General features: G+C 46.8%; 1 protein-coding gene across 1 annotated transcript in view; it reads right to left on the reverse strand.

The window, feature by feature from the left end:
- Positions 1-2,376: 2,376 nt before the first annotated feature.
- MITF (melanocyte inducing transcription factor) overlaps positions 2,377-20,242 on the reverse strand; it is a 374,744-nt gene continuing 356,878 nt past the window's right edge. The window contains exon 11 of the mRNA XM_073569726.1: positions 2,377-2,577. Coding sequence (XP_073425827.1) covers positions 2,569-2,577 — 9 coding nt within the window. The 3' untranslated portion in view covers positions 2,377-2,568. The remainder of the gene's footprint in view (positions 2,578-20,242) is intronic.

Raw genomic sequence — 20,242 nt, forward strand, 5'->3', positions numbered from 1 at the left:
TGTACGCTATCCATACATGTTATCCAGGGATACGGTACCCTTTCTAACCTTTGTGCAATCACGTGCAATCCATACTGGGCCTAACACCGTCTGAGCCTGCCTCATGCTGTATAGACATATTTTGAATGTGTACGCTATCCATACATGTTATCCAGGGATACGGTACCCTTTCTAACCTTTGTGCAATGACGTGCAATCCATACTGGGCCTAACACCGTCTGAGCCTGCCTCATGCTGTATAGACATATATTTTGAATGTGTACGCTATCCATACATGTTATCCAGGGATACGGTACCCTTTCTAACCTTTGTGCAATCACGTGCAATCCATACTGGGCGTGAGAACGGCTGGCGAGCTGTTAAGCAAGCTACAGCACCTGTCCAGACAAGTACAGGGATTCCCTAGCGAGGAGACTTATTTGATTGTTTTCAATGTTGGGACAGCAATTTTTGGGGAGCACTATACTCTGGAGAATGATAGATGGGGCCAGACATACACTGGAACATTCCAAAGGTGGACATCAGACACTGGAGCAGCATTTACAGGGCCCATTATACACTAGAGCATTAGAAATGGGGCCCATTATGTTTGGAGCATTATTTGGGCCCATAAGACAGTGGAGCTTCATCCATGGGGACCAACATATACTGTAGCATTATGTGGAGCTCATCATATACTGTTTCAAACATTATATGGGACCAATGATTCTGTATGGAGAAATAGATGGGCCTCGTCATGAGATGTAAAAAGTGAGGTATTTTTCATTGTACTATACCGCTATTTATCTACCGTATAGGAGCATGATGAGTTGTGGTATGTGTTAAAGGGGCGCTCTTTCGCCCAGGGCACATGAAAACCTGCAGCCAGCCCTCCCCCCCCACAACTTTAGCCAAATAACCCCCATTTTTCAGTGCGTAACTTATATTATGAAGTTAATTAAGGTTGACAAGCTTAAGTAAGAAGAATTGATGCTTTTGGCATTCAAATGGGCACTGTAGGTGTGTTTCCTGTCCTCCTCTCACTGCCGACTTTTATTCCCCATTGACTTACATTGGGTTTCGTGTTTCGGGATGACCCTGACTTTTCCCTATAATCGGACGATCTTGCTCGACCCGACTTTTGGAAAAGTCGGGTTTCACGAAACGAAACGCGACCCTAAAAAACCAAAAGTCGCTCAACTCTAGTTGTTACCATTAGAATCTGACGAATTATCGGCCGATGCAAATGGACATTTAGTAAATGGGAGCTCTGGGGGGGCAGCATACTGTGTGGAAAAGCTTGGAGAGGGTTCCCGACACTGTGTCAGACCACTGAAGGAGCAATGCAGTGTCTGGGGACACCAAGTAAGCTGTGCAATTTGTGGGGGGTGCTAAGGGAACATCATACTGTGTGTGAGGAACTAATTGGGACATCATACTGTGTCTGTAGGTACATAAATGGATATCAGAACTGTGTGGGCACAAAGGAGTCAACAATTTTGCCGGGGTATGTAAAATTTTGAGCACAACTGTATATACACTCACTGGCCACTTTATTAGGTACACCATGCTAGTAAGGGGTTGGACCCCCTTTTGCCTTCAGAACTGCCTCAATTCTTCGTGGCAGAGATTCAACAAGGTGCTGGAAGCATTCCTCAGAGATTTTGGACCATATTGACATGATGGCATCACACAGTTGGCGCAGATTTGTCGGCTGCACATCCCTGATGCGAATCTCCCGTTCCACCACATCCCAAAGATGCTCTATTGGATTGAGATCTGGTGACTGAGGAGGCCATTTGAGTACAGTAAACTCATTGTCATGTTCAAGAAACCAATCTGAGACGATTCGAGCTTTATGACATGGCGCATTATCCTGCTGAAAGTAGCCATCAGATATTGGGTACATTGTGGTCATAAAGGGATGGACATGGTCAGCAACAATACTCAGGTAGGCTGTGGCGTTGCAACGATGCTCAATTGGTACCAAGGGGCCCAAAGAGTGCCCAGAAAAAATTCCCCACACCATGACACCACCACCACCAGCCTGAACCGTTGATACAAGGCAGGATGGATCCATGCTTTCATGTTGTTTACGCCAAATTCTGACCCTACCATCCGAATGTCGCAGCAGAAATCGAGACTCATCAGACCAGGCAACGTTTTTCCAATCTTCTACTGTCCAATTTCGATGAGCTTGTGCAAATTGTAGCCTCAGTTTCCTGTTCTTAGCTGAGAGGAGTGGTACCCAGTGTGGTCTTCTGCTGCTGTAGCCCATCTGCCTCAAAGTTCGACGCACTGTGCGTTCAGAGATGCTCTTCTGCCTACCTTGGTTGTAACGGGTGGCAATTTGAGTCACTGTTGCCTTTCTATCAGCTCGAACCAGTCTGCCCATTCTCCTCTGACCTCTGGCATCAACATGGCATTTCCGGCCACAGAACTGCCGCTCACTGGATTTTTTTTCTTTTTCGGACCATTCTCTGTAAACCCTAGAGATGGTTGTGCGTGAAAATCCCAGTAGATCAGCAGTTTCTGAAATACTCAGACCAGCCCTTCTGGCACCAACAATCATGCCACGTTCAAAGGCACTCAAATCACCTTTCTTCCCCATACTGATGCTCGGTTTGAACTGCAGGAGATTGTCTTGACCATGTCTACATGCCTAAATGCACTGAGTTGCCGCCATGTGATTGGCTGATTAGAAATTAAGTCTTAACACACAGTTGGACAGGTGTACCTAATAAAGTGGCCAGTGAGTGTATTTATATATCCCTCTCTCTCTTTCCCTATGTTTCTCTATATTTCTATCTCTCTCCCTCTCGCTATCACTCTCTCTATATATATATCCTATTTTCTTCTATCATTTTTTCTCTCCCTCTCTCTCTGTATATGTAACCCTCTATCACTTTCTCTTTCCAATTCTCTCCCTCCCTCCATCTGCCTCTCTCTCAATACTATATATATATATATATGATATATACTTACCTTGTAATGTCCACATCTTGTTCCGTCCAGATTTCTCCGGATCCCAGAATTCCAAGCGGCGGAAGTTCACCGACCGCCATATTGGGACACCCAAGTGATGGGTGTCTCAATATGGAAACTGCTGGTGGCACCAGCCTCTTGTGCGGTACCACCAGCCGAACAACGTCGCACCACACACACACTGTATATGCCGTACGCACCACAGTGGTGAAGAGAGAGCAGACAAGGGGCAGAGCACATGAGGTACCCAGGTCAAAGAAGAGATGACGTGAGAGGAGAAGACAGCAGATGGGGGAGAGAGAAAGTGCACAGGGGTGAGAAAGACAGAGCACAGGGGGGAGAGAGCTCAAACGGGACAGCACATGAGGGAGAACACAGCACAGGAAGGAGAGAGACAGCAGACAAGGGGGAAAGTACATGGAGTAGACAGGTCAAAGAAGAGAGCACAGATGGGAGAAGTCAGCACATGGGGAAAGAGAGAGTAGATAGGTGGGTGAGCACATGGGGGGAGAGATTCTCAACGCCGCAAAGCCTGCCCCCATCACGACATTACCACCCTCCTGATGCGATAGCATTGGTCCTCCATCTGGTCTAATATACTGCTCAAAAAAATAAAGGGAACACTTAACCAACACAATGTACTAGGATGTGTTCCCTTTATTTTTTGAGCAGTAAATAAAGTATACTTACCTTGTAATGTCTTCAGATCCGGTTCCATCCAGATGTGTCCGGATCCCAGAATTCCAAGCGGCGGAAGTTCACCGACCGCCATATTGGGACACCCAAGTGATGGGTGTTTCAATATGGAAACTGCTGGTGGTACCAACATCTTGCATCTGATACCACCAGCGGAACACGGACACACACACCCACACTCTGTATATGCCATACGCACCACACACACACACTGTATACGCCGTACGCAGCCTCTTGCGCGGTACCACCAGCACAACACTGTCGCGAACACGTCACCGGGATTAGCCGAATGAGTCACTGACCACTGCCATCTTTGTACAGGATTAGCGCATGCGCATTTTTAATGTGACTGCTGCTATCTGTCTGCACAAAGATGGCGGCGGTCTGATTTACTGCGCCTGTGCGAATTCCGCACAGGTGCAGTGAATCATTCAGCTGATCCCGGCGGCAGATGTACAACGTGTCTACAGGCAGAGAAAGCCGGTCACATTAAAAGGGTTTTCCCACGAACGAAAGTTCATTTTAAAATTGTTTGTGTCTGACCGTGTATTGAGCATACCACATCTCCTGGGCAGGGGAGGAAGCAAAAGACAATCCTGACATTACAGCAGGGGATCACAGAGGATTCATTTTGTAAGGTAAAATATTTCACTGACTGTTTTTAAACAATATTTTACCTCACAAAATGTATCCTCTGCTATCTCCCGCTGTAATGTCAGTAAAGGAGAGAGACAGCAGACAAGGGGGATAGCACATGGGGTAGACAGGTCAAAAAAGAGAACACAGACGGGAGACGTCAGCACATGGGGAAACAGAGAGTGGATAGGTGGGTGAGCACATGGGGGGAGAGATTCTCAACGCTTGAAAGCCTGCCCCCATCGTGACATTACCGCCCTCGCATCGGGCCTCCATCTAGTATATATATATATCCCTCTATCTCTTTCCCTCTCCCTCTCTCTATCTCTCTCTCTATATATATGTATCCCTCTATCTCTTTCCCTCTCTCTCTATATCTATCTCTCTCCATCTGTCTCTAAATTGAATTCACCAAGAACTGAATTTTACAAAAAATTCCTGAATTCAATTTTTTTTTTGCAATTTGCTTTTCATTTAATCCTTAACGTGTCAGCTGCTGATTTTTGATGAATTATAGAAAGTCGCTAAAGGGGTTAAGAAAAATATTGATATTCGCCTAATGATCGGATGTTGGTCAAAAAACAAATACAGTCAGCACTCACTCTCCTCGTTTCTAGTGCCGGCTCCTTGCCGTTGCTCGCATGTCTGTACTGTGGCCGCATAGGTGACATCACATTGACAGCTCACATCACCGCTGCAGCCAATCACTGAGCTTGCTGGCTCATGCCATCTATATCTTAGCTCAGTGATTGATACTGCAGGAGTGATGTGGACTGTAACAATGATGTGACCACAGAGACTGGAGAAGCCCCAGGAGGATGAGCACTGATTATATATATATATTTTTTGCTAGTATCTGATCAGTTAGGGATCATTTTCTGAATGTGTAAAACCCCTTTAATTTTCCACTGTATATGCGGCTCTTTATTTGCCGATCCTCCGGCAAGCTTTTGTAAACCACAACTTTTCCATAATTAATAAAAATGTACAAAAACTTACAAATTCTCCATTGTTCTACGACCTTCTTTAGGGAGCTGTGAGAATAACGTGTAATTGTGTAATCGAGGTTTCACGTGTCACTTACTGGGGAAATGCGTAACAAAAAGAACATAAAAATGTGTAAATACCACTTTACCAGGGAACTGGGAGGAAAGTTATTTCCTGAGCAGCCGGCTCATAGATTTATTAGATATGTTCTGGATTAACTCAACTCTATTAATTGTGGACTGGAACTAGTAAATATGCGCAGCTCAGAGGAAGCCCGGCGTACAGGCCACCGTTATACCAGACGGAGGATTTTTGTTTTTTGGAACGTTTATCAGGATGTAACGATTCCAGACATATCTGTTTATATAAAAACAATAATTCTGAAGTGCTGCATTATGTTGTGATGTTCCTATGTTGTTCCTCCTGAAACATTCAGAAAGGTGGGAGAGTTCCTACACTAAGGCTACAGCCTTCCCTAAACCTGCCCGATGACAAATGCTCTAGCGCATGCCTTTGTAAGGAGGATGACCGGACCATGGGTACCTGCATGCCTGGACCGGAACTAAAAAGGCTGCACCCTCTGTTTCCGGGGGGAAACCTGAGAGAGAAGGCGCAGAGAGACAGGGCTTCCTGCTGACAAGAGGGGACGGGAAGAGCCTAAAAAGAGCATGCAGACACAGGGGTATAAGAAGGAAAAGCGCGCGCTGCAGGAGGGGTTGGCGCCAAGTAAGTGCAGCGCGCAGAGCAGAGAAGAGCGCGCTCTGCTTCCCTCACCAGAGAGTGCTGGCCCTGTGACAGGCCTTTGTGCTGCTGTCCAGGATTGGAAATGTAGTGGTGGGGAGATTAGCTGTACCAGCAGAGCCGTGCCAGCAGAGCGGGGCGTGCGGAGCTAAGCCAGATGCCATACACTATGAGACAGTGAGTATCACACCCAGTGGCGGATTATAATGAGGTCAATTTGGGCAGTTGCCCCGGGCCCAGTGGGGTTAAGGGGCCCACAGCCCAGGCCAGTAAATTGCCCCATTATAATCCGCCACTGCGCAGGGCCGGATTATAGGCAGGGCAGGCGGGCTTCAGCCCCGGGGCCCCCACCACAAGAGCTTCTAAGGGGGCCCCCACCACATTCCTGCTGGCTGCTGCAATGGCACTCCATCTTCTCCCCACCTAAAAGTGAGTGACCGTGGGGGCGGCATTATGTGCTCTGCTACCAGCAGCATCTACAAGTAGCGTGAACGCTGATGCTGCTGGTAGCGTGCAAAGGCTTGTGATGAGCTCCCAGGAGGTGGTGTCAGGGCCCCCGATCATGTGACCCCTGTCTCCTCCCCTCCTGTGACCTCATCACAGGTCCTGTGCGCACAGCACAGAGCACTGAGAGCAGCCATGTATGTGGAGTGCGGCTCTGCGGGTGGAGGTCGGTGCTGGAGGCTCCATTATTCTCTATGTGGAGTGCGGCTCTGCGGGTGGAGGTCGGTGCCGGAGGCTCCATTATTCTCTATGTGGAGTGCGGCTCTGCGGGTGGAGGTCGGTGCTGGAGGCTCCATTATTCTCTATGTGGAGTGCGGCTCTGCGGGTGGAGGTCGGTGCTGGAGGCTCCATTATTCTCTATGTGGAGTGTGGCTCTGCGGGTGGAGGTCTGTGCTGGAGGCTCCATTATTCTCTATGTGGAGTGCGGCTCTGCGGGTGGAGGTCGGTGCTGGAGGCTCCATTATTCTCTATGTGGAGTGCGGCTCTGCGGGTGGAGGTCGGTGCTGGAGGCTCCATTATTCTCTATGTGGAGTGCGGCTCTGCGGGTGGAGGTCGGTGCCGGAGGCTCCATTATTCTCAATGTGGAGTGCGGCTCTGCGGGTGGAGGTCGGTGCTGGAGGCTCCATTATTCTCTATGTGGAGTGCGGCTCTGCGGGTGGAGGTCGGTGCTGGAGGCTCCATTATTCTCTATGTGGAGTGTGGCTCTGCGGGTGGAGGTCGGTGCTGGAGGCTCCATTATTCTCTATGTGGAGTGTGGCTCTGCGGGTGGAGGTCGGTGCTGGAGGCTCCATTATTCTCTATGTGGAGTGCGGCTCTGCGGGTGGAGGTCGGTGCTGGAGGCTCCATTATTCTCTATGTGGAGTGCGGCTCTGCGGGTGGAGGTCGGTGCTGGAGGCTCCATTATTCTCTATGTGGAGTGTGGCTCTGCGGGTGGAGGTCGGTGCTGGAGGCTCCATTATTCTCTATGTGGAGTGTGGCTCTGCGGGTGGAGGTCGGTGCTGGAGGCTCCATTATTCTCTATGTGGAGTGTGGCTCTGCGGGTGGAGGTCGGTGCCGGAGGCTCCATTATTCTCAATGTGGAGTGCGGCTCTGCGGGTGGAGGTCGGTGCTGGAGGCTCCATTATTCTCTATGTGGAGTGCGGCTCTGCGGGTGGAGGTCGGTGCTGGAGGCTCCATTATTCTCTATGTGGAGTGTGGCTCTGCGGGTGGAGGTCGGTGCTGGAGGCTCCATTATTCTCTATGTGGAGTGTGGCTCTGCGGGTGGAGGTCGGTGCTGGAGGCTCCATTATTCTCTATGTGGAGTGTGGCTCTGCGGGTGGAGGTCGGTGCTGGAGGCTCCATTATTCTCTATGTGGAGTGCGGCTCTGCGGGTGGAGGTCGGTGCCGGAGGCTCCATTATTCTCTATGTGGAGTGCGGCTCTGCGGGTGGAGGTCGGTGCCGGAGGCTCCATTATTCTCAATGTGGAGTGCGGCTCTGCGGGTGGAGGTCGGTGCCGGAGGCTCCATTATTCTCTATGTGGAGTGCGGCTCTGCGGGTGGAGGTCGGTGCTGGAGGCCCCATTATTCTCTATGTGGAGTGCGGCTCTGCGGGTGGAGGTCGATGCCGGAGGCTCCATTATTCTCTAGGTGGAGTGTGGCTCTGCGGGTGGAGGTCGGTGCTGGAGGCTCCATTATTCTCTATGTGGAGTGTGGCTCTGCGGGTGGAGATCGGTGCTGGAGGCTCCATTATTCTCTATGTGAAGTGCGGCTCTGCGGGTGGAGGTAGGTGCTGGATGCTCCATTATTCTCTATGTGAAGTGCGGCTCTGCGGGTGGAGGTAGGTGCTGGAGGCTCCATTATTCTCTATGTGGAGTGCGGCTCTGCGGGTGGAGGTCGGTGCTGGAGGCTCCATTATTCTCTATGTGGAGTGCGGCTCTGCGGGTGGAGGTCGGTGCTGGAGGCTCCATTATTCTCTATGTGGAGTGTGGCTCTGCGGGTGGAGGTCGGTGCTGGAGGCTCCATTATTCTCTATGTGGAGTGTGGCTCTGCGGGTGGAGGTCGGTGCTGGAGGCTCCATTATTCTCTATGTGGAGTGCGGCTCTGCGGGTGGAGGTCGGTGCTGGAGGCTCCATTATTCTCTATGTGGAGTGCGGCTCTGCGGGTGGAGGTCGGTGCCGGAGGCTCCATTATTCTCAATGTGGAGTGCGGCTCTGCGGGTGGAGGTCGGTGCCGGAGGCTCCATTATTCTCTATGTGGAGTGCGGCTCTGCGGGTGGAGGTCGGTGCTGGAGGCCCCATTATTCTCTATGTGGAGTGCGGCTCTGCGGGTGGAGGTCGGTGCCGGAGGCTCCATTATTCTCTAGGTGGAGTGTGGCTCTGCGGGTGGAGGTCGGTGCTGGAGGCTCCATTATTCTCTATGTGGAGTGTGGCTCTGCGGGTGGAGATCGGTGCTGGAGGCTCCATTATTCTCTATGTGAAGTGCGGCTCTGCGGGTGGAGGTAGGTGCTGGAGGCTCCATTATTCTCTATGTGAAGTGCGGCTCTGCGGGTGGAGGTAGGTGCTGGAGGCTCCATTATTCTCTATGTGGAGTGCGGCTCTGCGGGTGGAGGTCGGTGCTGGAGGCTCCATTATTCTCTATGTGGAGTGCGGCTCTGCGGGTGGAGGTCGGTGCTGGAGGCCCCATTATTCTCTATGTGGAGTGGGGCTCTGCGGGTGGAGGTCGGTGCTGGAGGCTCCATTATTCTCTATGTGGAGTGCGGCTCTGCGGGTGGAGGTCGGTGCCGGAGGCTCCATTATTCTCTATGTGGAGTGCGGCTCTGCGGGTGGAGGTCGGTGCCGGAGGCTCCATTATTCTCTATGTGGAGTGCGGCTCTGCGGGTGGAGGTCAGTGCTGGAGGCTCCATTATTCTCTATGTGGAGTGCGGCTCTGCGGGTGGAGGTCGGTGCTGGAGGCTCCATTATTCTCTATGTGGAGTGCGGCTCTGCGGGTGGAGGTCGGTGCTGGAGGCTCCATTATTCTCTATGTGGAGTGCGGCTCTGCGGGTGGAGGTCTGTGCCGGAGGCTCCATTATTCTCTATGTGGAGTGCGGCTCTGCGGGTGGAGATCGGTGCCGGAGGCTCCATTATTCTCTATGTGGAGTGCGGCTCTGCGGGTGGAGGTCGGTGCTGGAGGCTCCATTATTCTCTATGTGGAGTGTGGCTCTGCGGGTGGAGGTCGGTGCTGGAGGCTCTATTATTCTCTATGTGGAGTGCCGCTCTGCGGGTGGAGGTCGGTGCTGGAGGCTCCATTATTCTCTATGTGGAGTGTGGCTCTGCGGGTGGAGGTCGGTGCTGGAGGCCCCATTATTCTCTATGTAGAGTGCGGCTCTGCGGGTGGAGGTCGGTGCTGGAGGCTCCATTATTCTCTATGTGGAGTGGGGCTCTGCGGGTGGAGGTCGGTGCTGGAGGCCCCATTAATCTCTATGTAGAGTGTGGCTCTGCGGGTGGAGGTCAGTGCTGGAGGCCCCATTATTCTCTATGTAGAGTGTGGCTCTACGATTCGTGACCCCCGTCACGTGACGAGGGGGGCCCACAGAGTCTGAACTGCCCCGGGCCCTGGCTACCCTTAATCCACCCCTGATCACACCCGCTCTGCCCAAGAGTGACCGCATACTTGATAGACCCTTGCATTCAGGTCCACTGTTTGTGGATGACCGACTGTCAGCTCCCCGCTACCCTCCACGCTAGGAGGTGACCCCAGTTGAAGGCAGAGACTGCACTGAATGTGCAACGCAGAAAGAGAGACAGATGGCTAGGGCAGAGCCTGACTACTAAGGACTTGTGTACACCGTGGAGCAAAGTCCCGTTCTGGCGGGTCCCTCACACTGGACTCAGTTCCGTGCTAGATACGTTTAAGCACGGGGAATCTTCCTGCCCCTCAGAGACTTCGCCGAGACGTCCCGTGCCGCTGTTGCCGGGGCCACCGTTGGATCCCCGCCTGTTGCAGGCCTCACCGAGACGTCACGTGCCGCTGTTGTCAGTGCCACCGTTGGAACCCTGAACCTCCTCCCGTCTGAAGACTACATTCCAATAAATTTAAACTCTTTCTTACTGAACTCTCATTCCTCCCTTACCAACCCTGTCATATTCCCAGTTCTACCCCGTCCAAACTCCCTTTCCCGTCCTTTGTCCTATTACCACTCCTCCAAGCCCTGCTGCTCCCTGCTACTCCCTGCGTGGAGTATATTTGTTTTTGATAAAATCCTGTTTACTCTTGGTCTGTCTCCTGTCCGTGGTGGCATCCTGCATTCCTGCAATTTCTTCACCTTTATCAGTGGGGGCTGCTGCATCCTGCTAGTGTATTTGTCATCAGACAGATTTTGGGAAGGCTGTATCCCTATGGTATGTGTTTTTTTAATCTTTCTATGTTAGCTATGTTCCTACACTGCCTGTCAGCGTCCAAACGAGGCTGTCTAAGAAGGACCGGACAAGGGTGCCTGTTTTGCACCAGGTCTTGAACTGTCGGGGCTGTCTCCTCTGTTGTCCGGCGGAAAGCTTAGAGACTTTTGCACTTAACAGGAGGGGGAGTGGATAAGTCTCTGATGCAACAGCGAGTGCGGGAACAGGGAGACTTGGCGGGAAGGGACAGCGCGCCGCAGACAGGGGTGAGCGCTCCTTCCCTCGAGCACCAGCATGATGCAGGCCCACACTGGAGCATGCCCGCTGCTGCCAGCAGAACTTGTGAAAAAAGACATGCAGTGCACCCGCTGATCGTGACTAAGCAAGAAGCTGAGCGGTCCGTGCCCGTGAGTACCACACGGGTACCGCTTGAGAGAGACCGAGAATGGAACTGCTATCAGCGCTCTGCTTCCCCAGTATACTTTTGCCGGACCACGTTGGGCTCACACCGTGTGGTGGCTTCCATCCTTCCAGCCACACTGGTACATGGACTAGGGGCTCAGCGGATGGTACCGGAGACGAACCGCTGCAGCCAGAAGACGCACCATGGTTATTTCCAGGACCCATGTGGACAAGCATCGCATCAGCCGTTGTTGGCGCTATCAATACTTCACAACACCCATGGCCTGAGGATCAGCAGATAGGATAAATTAACCCCACAAGAACTGTCCTTACTGTCTCCACTGTTCTTGAACCCTACCTGCAATTTCACCATTGAACTGTCTTATTCCCTGTTTAACCCTTTACCTCCCTGCGTGTAGTATCCCACTGTTGATTAAAACCCAGTTAACCCTTGCTCTGTCTCCTGCCTGTCACTGCATCCCGCAACCTGCTCACAGCTGTATAGGGAGACACCCCTTTGACAAGAGCATTGACAGCACCCCATTTTATCAATCTATTCATACATTTCCAGAAGGGATAATAAAGGAACAGCATAATGCAGAGAAAATAAGAAAATAACTTATATAAAACATGAACAATGAATGATAATAAATGATAATAACAGATAGTTTGATAGATACATAGACAAATAGATAAATAGATATATAGATAGATGATAGATAGATAAGAAAGAGAAAGAAAAAAGAACAAGAAAGATAGATAGATAGATAGATAAAAATATAGCAAGGAAAGACAGAAAATAAGAAAGAAAGATGAATAGATAGTTAAAATATAGTAAGAAAATAAATAAAGAGTAAAAAAGAACGAAAGAGAGAGGCAAAGAAAAAAGGAAGAAAGGTTCTTAGATACCTGATTATGATTGAAAAAGAGAAAACAAACACAGTAGTTTGACAATAAATGGCTTCACCCAACCACTAACCATGAGTGGAGAAAAGTTTTGGTGTTATCATTCATATTCTCTGAAAAAAGTCCAAGAAAACAAAAATTCTGCTGGGGTGTGTAAACTTTTGAGCAGAACTGCAGATAGATAGATACTGTAGATAGATAGACAGATAATAGATAGCTAGTAGATAGATAATTGATAAATAATACATAGATATTAGATAGATAGATAATAGATGGATGATAGATAAATAGATAGATAGACAGATAGATAGATCGATAGATAGATAATAGATAGATAATAGATAGATAGCGAGAGAGACAGATAGATACTTGCTACCTAGATAAATAAAAGATAGATAATAGATAGATGATAGATAATAGATAGATAATAGATGGATAATAGATTGATAGATAGATAAATAGATAGATAGATAATAGATATATAATAGATAGATGATAGATAGATAATAGATGGATAATAGATAGATAAATAGATAGATAATAGATAAATAGCGAGAGAAGATAGATAGATAATAGATAGATACGGTAGATAATATATAAACAATTTAGAAATAGCGCAATGGATTCACAATCCAGGGATTTCTTTTCTGTATCGCCTCGGTCACATTCGCTTTTTTTCCTCCAGTTGATAAATATCCACAATGTGTGCGGACAGTCAGATAATACGGATAAATAATGCATCCCTTCCCCGTCTCAGTTGCGCTGCCAATGTTAGAAGCTTTACCTAATCCTAGGTGGGAAACATAAAATACAAACATGTTTCAGCCCCCGGGCCGTTACCGGCGCTCTCAGAACTTCAAATTATTAATTTCCTAAGTCACAAACTGTTTCTAATTCACAATGGTTCACATAAAACGCTGACATGTTTTGGCCCGTAGGCATTGCTAATCTACACCCGTCAGAATGATAGCATTTCTTCGGATCCCATAACATATCTGTTTAACCAGCGACCAAAAAAATGTACAAGTCAGACCACCCCCAGCGTCGGCGCGGACTCTGCCCCACATCACAGCACTCCAGAACACAACCTGTTAGTTTTCCTGTAGACCACAAGGGGACCAGTGTTTTATGTGGTTTCATATTGTAATTTGCAAATTTGCTTCGCAAGGCAACAGTTTTGGGAGTTTTAGAAAAATATTCCACTTGAAGTTATTGCTTATGTTTGGGAAAAAATTGGAAATTGGACTAAAGTAAATTCTGTAATAGAAGCTGACGAGGGATGTGTTGGTCACTGCAGGTTCGGCTCCTCTGAGCACTTTTCCAACCATTTTATGATCGTCGGGGGTTAGACCCCCTGTAACCCCACAGATGATTAGTGGGGCTCCTTACCAGTGACCACCCAACTGCAGCCAACACAATTACTTTCAATGTAGTTCCCTGTACAGTAAAAGGTGGAGGCCATTTTGAACAGGAAAAGCAGTAAGGCTATGTGCACATGAAGACTTTTAAGGATTTTTTAGGAGCAGATCCGCTCTGGAAAACACCTGCCTAAAAATCTACTAAAAAAAAAAAAAGCTTGAAACACTCTTCCTAATTATTTCTATTGGTAAAACCACTTTACTGTTCTTATTTTCAGTCTTTTGAGCGTTTTTTTTCCGCATCCGTTTTTGAAAAGTGGCTGGTGAGGAAAATAAAAGTTCCCGTTGCTTCTTTAAAGCGTTAACAGATGAAAAACGTTTCACACTATCCACTGTCCGATCTAAAGGCTGCAAAAAAAAAAGCTTCAACTGTGCAAAAACTGTTTAGGGGTATGTGCACACAACGTCTTTAAAGGGAACCTGTCACCAGGTATCGCCCATACGCCATGCACCAGTAAGGCATCTTTTGTTGCATTCTAGCAATCTGTATGTATGTCCTCAAACTGCTCTGCAAGGTGCAAAAAAAGATTTTTTCTTATACATAAGGATGCGGTCCAGTTCGATGGTCATCTCTGGTCTTGATCCGGTGCCTCTTCTTTTCCTTCAATCGCCGTCCTCCTTCCATGCATCATGTGGATGACATGTCCTACGTCATCCACACAGTGTCCTCCATCTTGGTCCTACACATGCACAATTCTCTCTGTCTTGCCGAGGACAACGCAAAGCACTGTAGTGCACATGCAGCGACGGTCTTTCACCTTTACCGGCGCATACACGCTAGATCACTTTTCTCTGCCTTTGGAGCACGATGGAGGACACTGTGTGGATGATGTAGGACATGTCATCCACAAGAAGCAGGGACAGAGGACGGCAATTAAAGGCAAAGAAGAGGCACTGGATCAAGACCAGAGTTGTTCATCGTACTGGACTGCCCCGCCTTTAAGTATAATAAAAGTTTTATTTTCTTTCTTGCAGAGGGGATTGGGACATGCATACTAGAACACTACAAAAGAAGTCTTACTGGTGCTAGTCCTTATGGAGGACGGCAATTGCAAGAAGAGAGGAGGTGCCGGATCATGACCAGAGCCACCTTTTCGGTCTTTTTCCTGAAGCGTCTTCTTGGGCGTCTACAGTGGTTATTGAAGAGGCTCCTCCCCAGACAACTTTTTGGGTATACCCATTATAAATATCGAGAGGTCTCACCACCACCCCATTCATTAGTAGGCTTTAGCATTAGAAGGTATTCACAAACCTATCCATTTGTTTGGAAGAGTGCAGTGCCCATGCTCGGCATTATGTGCTGGGAGAGGGAGGAGAAACTGCACAACACTAGAAAAATCTGGTTCTTAAAGGGAATCTGTCACCCCATTTTTTGAGTATCAGCTGCCGGCACAGCCATCAGGGGCTTATCTACAGCATTCTGTAATACTGTAGATGAGCCCCCTATGTAGCCTGAAAGATAAGAAAAAAAAGATAAGAAAAATGAGTTATATTATACTCACCGGGGGGGCGGTCCGGTCTTGGTCCGATGGGTGTTGCGGTCTGGCGCCTCCCATCTTCTAACGGTGTTGTCCTCTTCTTTGCTGCCTGTCATGGCTCCCGCACAGGCGCACTGCTCTTCCCTGTTGAGGGCAGAGCAGAATACTGCAGTGCGCAGGTGCCGGACCTCTCCCGACACCTGTGCACTGCAGGACTCTGCTCTGCCCTCAACAGGGTAGAGCAGAGTGCGCCTGCGCAGGAGCCATGACAGGCAGCAAAGAAGAGGACGTCACCGTTAGAAGATGGGAGGTGCCTGACCGCAATACCATTGGACCAAGACCGGACCGCCCCGGGGTGAGTATAATCTAACTCATTTTTCATTTCAGAATGCTGTAGATAAGCCCCTGATGGCTGTGCCGGCAGCTGATACTCAAAAAATGGGGTGACATATTCCCTTTAATTGCCCCCTTTATAATTTTCTATTTTTTTATTTACATTTCAAAAAAATCTTGGAAGGGTGGAAAAAAATTCATTTTTTTTTTTTTACTAACTTTCCGTCACCCAACTGGACGCTTCATATGAGGATTTAACACGGAAGTCAGAGTGGAAAGAAACCGCACCCTAATGCCCTCCTCCGATAAGCACTAAGGGTCTTAGAGATGGCGCTAGATAATGAAATGTCGCAATGCAACTAATGTTATTGTCTACGTTTTGCAGCACCGTCATGGCAGACGGGACTTTGATCTTTAAATAACCCTCATCTTGCTGCAGTGCAGGTTGGGGACGCTGCTCATAATTAAGTCTACAGATCGGTTTATACTTGATGAATATTGCAGTTGTGGGTCAAGTTGATACCCAGGAAAAAAAAAATATAGATATATATATATATATTAATAATGGCATGGAGCTTTCAATTTTCTTTTAAGACGGCGATGGAGAGCGAGAGTATCCACCACAGGCCAATTTGACTGTTGCAAAACTAATTAAATGTGTCTTGTGTTTCCCATTCATATTATAAAATATATCGTCCCCAGATAACGCCGTAATGTTTAATTCTTCATCCTATTAAAAGCTTACAGTAATGTCTTTTTAACATAAATTGTAACTAAGGACAGGTACTATTTAAAGAGGTTGACAATAGGGATGACCTAGATTAGCCCGCCACGGCCAGAAGATCTATTACCGGTGACTGTCTCGTAGAGAAGAGGGATGGGAATCACATCTTACACATTAAAGACTGTGGAGCCCAAATTAGACTCATAGAAAACATTATCTCAGACGAATTCATGGGTTTTGCCATATTTTAATTGGTGTCTACAAGTTGAGGGGAAGGGATGATGTATTGGGGGGAAATTGCTCGTCTCGTCTTTTTTTTTTTTTGCCACTTTATTTTACAGGATTCAATGGAGGAGCGGAGGAGATTCAGATCAATTCCTTGAGTTTCGTTTTTGTACTTTTTGTTTTCCGTTTGAATAACTATTGACAATAAAGCGCGCACTTTTAAAATCCTAAACTTTAAGGAGTTGTCTTGGATTATAACTTTATTAAGTCACCTATTTAAGGGTCGAACTACTCATGAGAGCTTTAGGCTATGATTTTTTTCCGCAGGCAAAACCTTACAAAAAGCAGGTTTCTCTGATTTTTTGCTGCATTTTTATTGCGGTGTTTTCGTTGTCTCTTGTGCATGTTGATAAAGTTTAGTGGCGCCCCGCCCCCCCCAAAAAAAAGCCTGATTTATCTTCCTTAGGTTTTTTGCAGCAAAAACTGATCCCTGCGATTTTGCACTTACCGATTGTTTCCTGCAAATACGCAGAAAAAGTGCTGAAAGAAGTGACACGATGCAGTTTTCCAAATCAGTCAGGAAAATAAAACCCAATGTGTGTGCATGAGATTTCTGAAATCTCATAGACTTTGCTGGTACTGTAAAACACTAGCTTCAAATTTCCATAAAAAGCACCAAAAAAACCCACTGTTAAAACGCAACGTGTGAGCATAGCCTTAACATATTTTCTACAATAAATCAATTCCAGCAAATTGATCCCTAAAGTTGCCCTATAGAGATGATCAAATCTTTTCAAATTCAAACTCACCTGTATCGCCACATTGTCCAGGAAAAATTTGAATCAAAAGTCCTCCAAAGACATGTGTAACACTCTGAGGTCTCTTAGGACTGTATCCAACTTCTTTCAAGTTGATGCAAACACAACCTTCATAATGTCAAAAATATGGCTGCAGAGGTAAAAAGGTAAAATGAAAGTAGCTGTTCTTCACTCTTGTGTTGTCACACAGTATCTATAATGTTTATTCAGTGTTTTACGCCTTCCACTCCCTTTCACTATGGCGAAACTGGAAGCTGTGACTTCATCTCACTATCCAGATTCCCCTTTAAATGGGCCGCTGCATTTCTTGCTTAAGCTTTTACGCAGGCTACGATAGTCCCTTCCGATTTATACATACATCATGCGTCAGCACACTGCGATTAATGACCACATGAATGTCAATATTGCTCTAAAGTTAAAAGCGTAAGGTACTTAGCATTTTTTTTTATCAAAGAGGGCAAAAACCTTAAACCTCATCAAGGTGTACGTATATATTGACGGTCACTAACCACTATATGCCCCATATCTCCATGTGACAAACCAGCCTCACTCGAATGGAGAGTGAAAGGAAAACAGGTGCTACAAAAAAGAAAAAATATGGCCCGCAGTTCTTCAGTATTACATTTTTATTTTTAATTTTTTTTCATGTTTTTTTAGTCCCTTCTGATTGGCTGTGCTATACCATGTTATGTAATTGTTGCAAGGCATTATGGGGAATCCCGCCTGGCTACATCCAAAATCATGTGATCCTTCTGCGGCTGTTGCAGTCTTCTACAATGGGTACAATGGCATTGGCCATTTTAGATGATTTATGGGAAGCAAATTGAGTTTTGTTCAATTTCACCAGGTTCGGTAATTTTCTAAATATTCAACATGAATTAAATTCATATCAAATCGATTTTCATCATTTCTGTAGGTTGGTAAATAATCAATTTTTGTAAACAAACTATTAGTAGATGGAATATAACCTTTAGGACTCTCATCTAGCAAAAAGCAGATAGAAAAAGCATCTCTTATTCTAAGTGAATGGGGTAATGCTTACTTTGCCCTGCGGGGGTGCTGCCCAAAAATTGAACACTTGCTTCCAGGTTCCTCAACAGATTATAGCTAATCTTTGGGTGGGAGTATGGAAATATTTGGGAAATCCTATTATCAGCTTGTCCTATCAGGCCCCTCAGAAAAGATTATTACCTGTAAGGGTAAAAAAAAACAAAAAACCTATAGTTTAAAGGGATTGTCCAGCAGATAAACATTATTTTTCAAGTCCCCTAAGGGGACTCTAAAAAAAAAAATTATTTCACCTCATCCTTTACCTTCGTTAAAAACAAAAACATAAAAAAGTCAGTATTGCCGTGTTCGTAAGAGTCAGATTTATCAAAATATAAGAATATTTAACTTGTATGGGTGTATGTAATGCTTAAAAAAAGCTGGAGTTGTCATTTTTTGGTAGTTGTATATCTGCAGAAAAATCTCAGTAAAAACTGATTAAATTGCAGATAACACTAAAATTATATCAATAAAAATATCAGCTTGCGCTGCAAAAAAAAACCCAAACCCTCGCTAAGCACAATAGATGGAAAAATCAAAAAGTTATTAGTGTCAGAAAATTAAAACCTACAAATTTCATAATTTTTTTTCACCACTAAATTAATGAAAATAAAACCTCAATGTATTTTTAATCACACCAATCAGGAGAATTGTGTTTCCAGGTCAATCTTGCTGTACAATGTAAATCGTTAAAATAAAACACAAAAAACAATGTCACAATTGTGGGGTTTTTTTTGTAATTTCACGGCACTTGGATTTTTTTCTACATTGTACTGTAAAATGAATGGTGACACTGAAACTTAAAAAAAATAAGCTCTGATATGGCTGATGTGGAAATGTAAAAAAGTTATGTCTCATGGAAGAAGGGAGGGAAAAATAAAAAATGCAAAAATAAAAATTGAGTGTGGTGGGAAGCTGATAAAAATGCAGAATATGCTTATGCTAGCAACAGAAAGACTTGTCTATGGAAGCGATCCATGGTGACGTAATGAAGAGGTCAACCATGATAGAAACTAGACTTAGTAGATGCCAGGAACCACCACCAAGGTCGGACATATCATCGACGTAACCTGTGCAGCTGCCTGGGTGTCACGATGTGACTGGCCCTGCGTGACCCGACCCTATGATCAGTCAGTCAATAAAACAACAAAGACAAACAAGGGGACACCGGGGAAACAATTGCAATGGTGGGCCCTGCAATAGGGAATGGGGAAATGGCCACCTCCTGCACTCTCCTAAGGAAGTGCCCTGAACTCTCCTGACGTTCTCTATACAGGTTCTTTCAACCTGTCGCTGAACAGGATACCTGGGTCCCTCACTTGCCCTGCACGTATCCCTTACTAGGGAACTGGCAAGTGCGGACACTGGTCCCACCGCTGTACTAATTAAACACCAAGGAAAATAACCGACAGGGAGAAACAAACAACAGCTCTGCAGTCATGCACCGGACCGCAGAGTAAGGCACCCAAACACAGCTTCCAGCAGAATCACCACTGCTCCACATAAGCTGCAAACACCACTGCTCAAGACAGCTCCAGTCTTCACCACGGTTGGTCTCCAAAAGGCAGTGTATCACCAAGTGAGCTGCAGCACCAGGTGGCCTTGTAAAGGGAGGTGGGAGTGGCACTCACCTGCATAGATAATTAATCACAATGCAGCAACACCAGCGGCCACCAGGGGGGAAAACCCACCAGCAGACTAACTAAAGTTGTAGTAACACCAGTGGCCACCGGGGCAAAAGCTAATATTAACCCCCGATGGCCTGAAAGGGAAAAAGTTTATATAAGAGGATCCAGAAACTGGCACAGATCCAAAAATGGATCGTGACACTAGGGATCCAAGAGGTAAGGGGGCCATTCCCACCTCCAAGACTCATGGAATTGTGCATTTCAAGACGATATTGGAAGGCAAATGGCCCTTATATAGTGTTCTTGCACTGGAGTCTCTTCCATCCATGATCACCACCCTACACCTAGACCACTATGACCACAATCATATCAATATCTCA

The sequence above is a fragment of the Dendrobates tinctorius genome, unplaced genomic scaffold (genome assembly GCF_039654945.1).
Source record: "Dendrobates tinctorius isolate UK_male_01 unplaced genomic scaffold, ASM3965494v1 ptg000027l, whole genome shotgun sequence".
NCBI classification, from domain to species: domain Eukaryota; kingdom Metazoa; phylum Chordata; class Amphibia; order Anura; family Dendrobatidae; genus Dendrobates; species Dendrobates tinctorius.